Source organism: Capsicum annuum, chromosome 6 (assembly GCF_002878395.1).
Source record: "Capsicum annuum cultivar UCD-10X-F1 chromosome 6, UCD10Xv1.1, whole genome shotgun sequence".
In the NCBI taxonomy this organism is placed as follows: domain Eukaryota; kingdom Viridiplantae; phylum Streptophyta; class Magnoliopsida; order Solanales; family Solanaceae; genus Capsicum; species Capsicum annuum.
In genome coordinates, this window is record NC_061116.1 from 5749421 (window position 1) to 5757647 (window position 8227).

General features: G+C 35.3%; 1 protein-coding gene across 1 annotated transcript in view; it reads left to right on the top strand.

Moving 5' to 3' along the window:
• LOC107873593 (3-oxoacyl-[acyl-carrier-protein] synthase, mitochondrial) overlaps nt 1-5304 on the top strand; it is a gene marked incomplete in the record, with an annotated part of 36004 nt that extends 30700 nt beyond the window's left edge. The window contains 9 exon segments of the mRNA XM_047413469.1: nt 432-583; nt 727-807; nt 904-937; nt 1144-1210; nt 1313-1389; nt 2664-2724; nt 2834-2916; nt 3258-3329; nt 4895-5304. Of these exon segments, the coding sequence (XP_047269425.1) occupies nt 432-583; nt 727-807; nt 904-937; nt 1144-1210; nt 1313-1389; nt 2664-2724; nt 2834-2916; nt 3258-3329; nt 4895-5059 (792 nt within the window).
• Between the last annotated feature and the right edge of the window lie 2923 nt (nt 5305-8227).

Here is an 8227-nt window from a genome sequence, read left to right on the forward strand (position 1 = left end):
TGGCCCTCTGTTAGAGCTAAATAACTCAAAAGACTTATCCCCCAAATCCTCTTAATTCTTGCGTCTTGAATATTGTTTCCCGACCAAAGAATAAATAACAGAGACCCTTTATAGTCTATATCTTCTTCTTAGGTAAATGAGTGGTGAACATTGTTGGACTTGACATGCACCATCTAGTAATTTCCAAATTTTTTGCATGTACTTGAAAAAAGTATAGGAAAATGTTTAACATATTTTTAAGAATTTCAGTACATATGCATACGTCAAGCTTGACTGCATTTTAGCATTCTGCATTAAAGGTACTTTTGTTGCTTATGCATAAACATAAAGGAAAAGGTTATATGACTGACTTACTTCTTGCCTTTCTGCTGGTACTAGATCCACGTATACAATCTACTGAAGAGTAATGCCTATCCTATTTGTGAATATAGGGACCAAACCATTCTTCAGTAACAGCTTGTGCCACTGGAGCTCATTCAATTGGTGATGCCGCCAGGATGATTCAGTTTGGAGATGCAAATGTGATGGTTGCAGGCGGGACAGAAGCCAGCATTGATGCTTTATCTATTGCTGGATTCTGCAGGTACACCAAATATATTGGTCTATGGCGTTACTTGTTCTCCCTATCAATGCCTACTTGGATTATGGATGTTATGATTCTCTTTCAAAACCTTGACACCTTCTCTCTGTGTGTTATCTTTCTGACAACTGCCATTTCTGATTTAGGTTAAGGGCATTGAGTACTAAGTATAATTCAAAACCCCATGAAGCCTCCAGGCCATTTGATTGTGGTCGTGATGGATTTGTGTAAGTAATATCTGTACTTTCAAGAAGGCTGTATATCCTATATATCTCAACTGATTATGATTTACCGTCGTATTTCATCCTCATTTTGAAGTGCAGGATAGGTGAGGGTTCTGGTGTGATGGTATTAGAGGTGAGTTTGGATTTTTTTAAATTGTATACTGTTCAGATAGTAAATAGGGATAGGAGGCTTATCCCCATAACATACTCTCGTCCTAAAGTCTTAGCCATTGAAAGACCTCCTTGATTATTCAACTTGATCCTTTAATCGAGATATAGTTTGCTAGTTAGCATCACTTGGACTATTCTTTCATCTTACATATGGTATAATGTCCCAAGGAACTGGAGCATGCAAGAAAGCGAGGAGCTAAGATATATGCAGAGCTACGTGGCTATGGAACATCAGGTATAGTTAGGTTATATTCACCTGTAAAGCTGATTTGCTTTAGGTTCGTCCGTTCATTACGCTTTTGCTTGTAATCTTATATCACCTATCCATTTTGCTTAGGTGATGCACATCATATCACACAACCACATATTGGTGGAAGAGGTGCAGTTTTGGCTATGACACGTGCATTGAAACAGGTAATGTATTGTGGTTTGGGACCTCTGTCATTTTCTTGGTTGTGGTTTTAGGTCCCACTAAATTCTATGAAAATGTGTTTAAAATCAGGATAAATTATGTTGAATTGCCCTCAAGCTTGCAACTTTGCATGAACTACCAGTATCTCGGTCACTTTTCTTGACTATTATGATCGAAGATTATGCCAATCAAGAAGTTGAATGATATCTTCCTTTCTTTCTTAGCACTTTTGTACTATGATCATTCAACTTGCATCTACTTTCCTAGCTGTCCATTTATTTTAGTATAGGATCAGGGTTGCTCCTAGTGTATGTGGATTTTAGAAGTTGCAGACGAAACCATAGATGATAAAGCAAGATATAGTTAGTGAAATTCTACTGTGTGGAAATTGGAATAAACAAGGCTCTTTCCTGTCCTGCATCAGTATGTACATAAGCAAAACATTCTGAAACCAGAAAAAGAAATTAAAATAGCCAATGGACTGTGACATATTCTACAAACATGTTTTAAGAATTCAAATTTCATTTGGCAATTGAATTTTACAGCATTATAATGGTTCTCCGTGAATCCCTTAGCTTTTTTAATATTCTGTAGCTGCTACAATATCATATACATGTCATATTTACACCTTCATATCTGTGTTTAGTTGAAACTTTTTCACTTGGATTCTAACTGAGCGAGTAACTATCAGCCTTTAGCTCTCTCTTATATGAGAAAATTTTAGGCCAAATGCAGTTAGAAGAAAGAAAAGAAGTAGGTGATTGTTATAATTATGTTTGTAAATTTAGTTGCTTTAGCAAGTAGCACCTAGGAAATAATTAATTAAAGAGACATGATGTCCATGTAAAATATTTCTCTGATCAGAATTAAACTTTCCTGTTAAAACATTACTTTCATTATTTCGATTGTCTAGTTGCTCGAGCATTGTTTTTTTTTTTTTGGGAATGTAAGTTGTAATGGAGTTATAAAACTTAATTATCTTTTGTGACATGACCATTTGGGAATGTAAGTTGTAATGGAGTTATAAAACTTAATTATCTTTTGTGACATGACCATTCTTGACCTGTCATTCCTGAAATCACTAGTATGGATCTGATTGAAATTTAGAAACTTGGAGTGCTGTGTACAGTTTCAGAAAATAGAGCTAGACTAGTCTATTGTTTATGCATCTTAAGAGCAGAGATCCGTCTAGCCTTCTAAGCAGAGAGTTAGATTGTGATATTATTTTGATACGATTTAACCTAAAGCTTCTTTTTTCCCCTCTTGTCATTGGCAGTCTGGTATTCGTCCTAGTCAAGTGGATTATATAAATGCTCATGCTACATCGACACCCCTTGGTAATCATTTGCAACTGTGAAGGTTCTCTGTAATGATTTTGAATTTATTTTTCCTCAATGGCAAACAGAAAGTTGACATTTTTGTGTGTTACTGAAATGCCTTGCTCAGGTGATGCAGCAGAAGCAAATGCAATAAAACATGTATTCTCCGATCATGCTACATCAGGGGCGCTGTCCTTATCCTCTACAAAGGTAATCAGACTCTAGCACCAAGATCAGTCTCTAATTAGATTAAAGTAGAACTAGTAAGTACAGAGTCTCCTAAGAACCAAAGTTGAAGGAGAGGTTGGTGTCTCCAGGTCATGTCTTTTCTGCATCAGATTAATAAAAAGCTTAGAATTCTTCATGTTCCTTCAGCAAATTACCACGTTTTAATTATTTCAACATTATTGTGATTATTAGTGGATGCTTAGCATGTCATCTGCAATACCCCTTTTTTCTCAATTTATAGAATGTTGTCTGCAATATTGACATGGTGAAATATATATTCCCCCTTAGTGAACTTCTCTGAATTCTTTTTTCCAACACATCAGGGTGCCATAGGTCATCTCCTTGGAGCCGCTGGAGCTGTTGAAGCAATTTTTACTGTCTTGGCAATACATCATGTAAGAATGTTTCATTTTTATTAGAGACGACCTTCCAGACAACTCTTAAAATTTGATGATTCTAGTAGGCGCTTGGCCATGAGAATTTTTTCACCTTTTTCCGGAAAATTATTTCACTTTAGTGAAAAAGTGTAAATAATAGTGTTAGGCCATAAGAATTATTTCACTTTAGTGAGATTTGTTTTTGAAAAAGTGAAAACGAGAAAAACTTGTTTTCACTCATATTTCTCTCACATAATTTATATTCACGACCAAACATAATAACTCCAACTCCAACTCCGAAAAATTATTATTTTCATGGACAAACGGGGCCTAAATAATTCGTACTCAATTTTATCTCCTACTGTGCTACATGGTGAATTTTATTTTGTTTCTGAAGTTACTGACATTAAGGTTGTTGAGAATATAATTTAATAATAAAAGTGTGCTCTCCCTAACGGGTTTAAGCTTTTAAATGAGATGGTCAACATGGTATCAGAGCAGGCAAAGGTCCTGGGATTGAATCTCACCGCCACCCATTATTAAAAAAAAAATTTCATGTGCTTGGCCATGAAAAAAGAATCAGGCCCGCACGTGAGGGGGCGTGTTGAGAATATAATTAAATAATAAAAGTGTGCTCTCTCTAACAGCTAATCTTTTAGATGAGATGGTCACACACTTCAATAAAGGTCATTTTGTTTGAGACCTTACATTAGTAGACTCTGCAAAATCTATATTTCTCTTGATAATTTGAGGCAATTATGTTGCTCTGAGTTATATTCAGAAATGTAAAACTGATGGAATTATGATCGTTTTTGGTCATTTAACTATAAACTACATTTAAGCATTTCAATGTGAAGGTTGGGATTCTAATGGGGTCATGGGTCTTACGTCAATTATATTGTTTTTCCTGGGGAATAAAGGTCACACTTACTGATGTTGTCCATCAGAGGTTGTAATAAGGAGTTGTTGTAAAGTAAACAGTCCACTAAGGCATTACCATGAGCATCTTATTAGAAGAGCACTGTCATAGGCTGAATGAGCACCTGGCCTTGAGAGCTTTAGCGAAGTGGATAAGTTAACAAATAGTGGCATGAGTTGATATTATTGTGGTTGGAAGGAGAAATCTGTGTATCAGCTGACTTTCCTAGTTTTACCAACTTGTTTCTTTAGTGGCTTCATGTTCAACAGGTCAGTATCCTTTGAAGTATACAACAAGAAAAATGACACAAATAGACAATAAATGAAAGAATTATACAAAAAGAATAAGAGAGAAAACAGGTGCATTTATGAATTTCAAACATGAGAATTACTTTTGAGACTTCAGAGGTTTTATTGGCACAGAACACAGAGGTTCAGAACGTGATATTTTGTTATTATATCGTAAATCTAACAACCTAGTGGATTTTTAGCTGTAAGAGTTACTTAGATGACAGAACTGCTAGTTAAATTGGGATGAAGGTCAAGGCTGTATATACATGCACTAACTATTTTCAGCATCGAGCTTCTTTCTTGACTTGATGAGGTAGCTGTAAAATTTTCTATTTCATGAATGAGCTGCTGACTACTCTGATGTTTATTTGCAGGACATCGCGCCTTTGACGCTGAACCTTTCTGAGCCTGATCCAGTATTTAATGGCGGTTTCATGCCTTTGACTGCTTCAAAGGAAATGGCAATTAAAGCGGGTTTATCAAACTCATTTGGGTTTGGAGGAACGAATTCTTGCTTGCTTTTTACTTCAACCAACTGAATGCTGATCCAATTAACAAAAAGCCCCAAATGAACCAAAAGTTTTGTTAGGCATTAGAACTATGGTTAACCAGGTGGGCAAGCAAAAGCCCCCATCTCAACTCAATAATCAAATACCAGAGGGAGAGCAAGTGGAAGGAAGAGTGGAGGTTTGAGGGCTATATGTCGCTTAAATTGAATGTTTTGGCGAACTCTATAGTAACCCAATAACCAAATCAATAAGATATTTTTTATCGGTTTTTGATTTATCGATTTTGTCCTTAACGTTTCGGTTTCGGTTTAATCGATAAGAAAATACTCATAAAATAGAAATAGTAGCAACTAACATAAAAAACGAATTTTAGTTGAACCCAAAAATCCTACATGATGTGTTTTAGTTTACAAGAATCTTCAAGTTTGAACAAAATATTGTTAATAGAAATTAAGAGTTTGTATAATTGAAATAATAGGATTATTAGTTTGTAGAAATTAACATTTTTATCAGTTCGGTTTATCGGTAGGTTTGATTTTTGCACATTCCTAATATAGAAAGGTTGATTGGCTAAAACAACTCATTAGATACTTTCATCATGCGTGTTATTGTCCGTTGACAAATCCTGCACGTTTTTCGTTCAAAGCACCTCACATCATTAAGGGTATCATCACGCATTATTACATAGATTCCTTTTCTTTTATTTACGAATGTGGAATTTTATTCACACATTCAATAATAGGTTGCGATTTTTTTTTTTGATTTCCCATCCAGTATTGGGTGCCTACATTAGAGTCCTGATTAATTCAGATCGCGCGTTGCAGGGTCCATTAAGGTGGCACTGCTCTCAATTGAGTTTTTTCCATACTCAAGGTCGAACCCTCGATCTCTGATTAAAGGTGGAGCAGCCCCATCAACTGCACCACAACCCATGTTGGTAATAGGTTGCGGCTTTTGCCTCAGTGTATGCTATGTTGTAGCCAGCAGCCTAGCACTGTGGTGTCAATAGAGCTCTATTTGTCAATGCAAGACAGAAAATAAAAGTGGGATCCCTTTGTCATTATCAAATGCAGTCTGCTTTTAGGAACCGCATTTGCAATTTATTTATTTGGATACAGAACTAATGGTGGAAGTCAAATGTCCAAATGACTGAGTCTCAGACAACATGTTCTTTTTTATTTTCTTTAAGAGAAAAGGCATCATTTCCATCTCAAACTATACCCAAAAAGTCTAAGTCACATCTAAACTATACAAGTGATCCATTACACACCTAAACTATATAAAAGTGATATTATTACCTCCCCGCGATATCCATGCCCAAGTTTAATGAGTGGAGTGCACTCCACTCGCCCTCTTGTGGTGCCACATGTCTAATTTAATTTTTCTTTTTTATTAAAGCTTAACCTGACCCTATTACTCTTTTAACCCATCTATTTAACCCATCTGACCCAACCCAACCTCATATTATATCCTAACCCGATTAAACCTCTTCATCCAAATGAAAAGTCATCGGATGAGATAAAAAACGTGGTACAAAATTCACCTCTCTTCACTCTTTCAATTTTTTTATCAAATTTAAACCCAATAGAAGAGATAAACAATAATTTTACTCCTTTTTTCATTATTGACAAGTAAAAATTGTTTTTTATCTCTTTTCAATTGAAGTTGATTGGGTTGATTTCAACGGAGGTGGTATGATCTAGGATAAACACTTAAGGTTACGATCTTTTATGTAGGAACTACTGATTTTCAGTTCAAAGATTAGCTTTTTTCTTTCCTAAATATAGTAGATCTAGGATTTATTTTCGTTCCTAAATTAGATCTACGGTTTTTTGAGTTAGGATTTTTCCGTCTTTAATTTGTCCAAATTAACGTTTTATTTTCATTTAGATGCTCAATATGTGATAATATAACCCTTGACATTTATAATAGTTCGATTTTACTAGGTTTTTGACTAGGGTTTTTAATTAGGATTTTTGAATTAGGAGTTTTTTTTGTCTTTAATTTATCTTGAAAACTGATCTGTTATAGTTTGTTTATGTGCTTCAATCTGTAACAATATGAGCTGTGAGGTTCAATATGTGATAAATAACCCGTGGTACTTATAATTGTTGCATAAATACTATAATTTTTTTTATTTTTGTGTACTGTGAGACTTGTATCTTTTTGGTTTTTGTGTATTATGAGACTTGTATCTTTATTGTGTTTTTGTGGTCAATGATTTTAGGTTTATAAAATGAGTTTTGAACTGATCACTTTTAGATTTTACCATGGTGGAGAACTTAATATGGGTAAGGTGAAGGGGAAAAAAGGAAAAAGATAAGAGGGTGGACAAGTTACTGAATTTTTAGATGTTGATGTAGGTAGGTTGTCTTTATTTGAATTTAGGGATTATGTAAGGTATTTAGGGTATATTCCCAAACAATGCTTACTATATGTTAGACTGTCCAAATGTTCTAAATTAAAAGAAATTAGGTCAGACAAGGACACACTTGACATTTCAAAGAAATTGGGTAATGAGCAAGTTTTTGAAGCTTTTGTGTGTCACATGGTTGGTGAACCTAAGGTGGCCCCACTTTTGAAATTTGTAAGTGATGGAGAATGTCATGTCGAGGGGACAAGTGGTGTGTCTTTTAATAAAGACACTGAAAATGACATTGAAAGTGTTGACAGGGCATCTAAAAATAGTGAAGATGCCCCTCCTTTTGACCAACCTACTGCTCATACTTCTTCTCCTCCTACTGACCAACCTACTGCTCATGTCTCTTCTCCTATAGCTGCTGCTCCTAGTAGTTATACTGCTGCTCCTAGTAGTTCTATTGCTGCTCCTACTAATTCTACTGCTGCACCTTTTGAATCTGTTGTAGATTCAGATGTAGAATCTATTGATGGAGGTATAGAGATTGGGAGTGATGTGGATGAATATGTGGATGAAGAGTTAAGAGGTTTTAGGGAAGAAAAAAGGAAAAAAAAGAAGAAAGAGGGGAGAGAGACCAGTAATTCCTGAACATATTAAGTTAGGAATTGGAAGAAAGGGACTAGATATTGGCTGTGATGAATCTGCAGGTGGTGATAGAAATTGTTTGGAGGAAAAGTTAGCTGGTGATGAACCTTTTTACCCATCTGATGAAGCTGCCAGCTTTGAAACTGATTCAGATGATGTAATAGATGAAGAAGATGAAGTTGAACAGGTTGAAC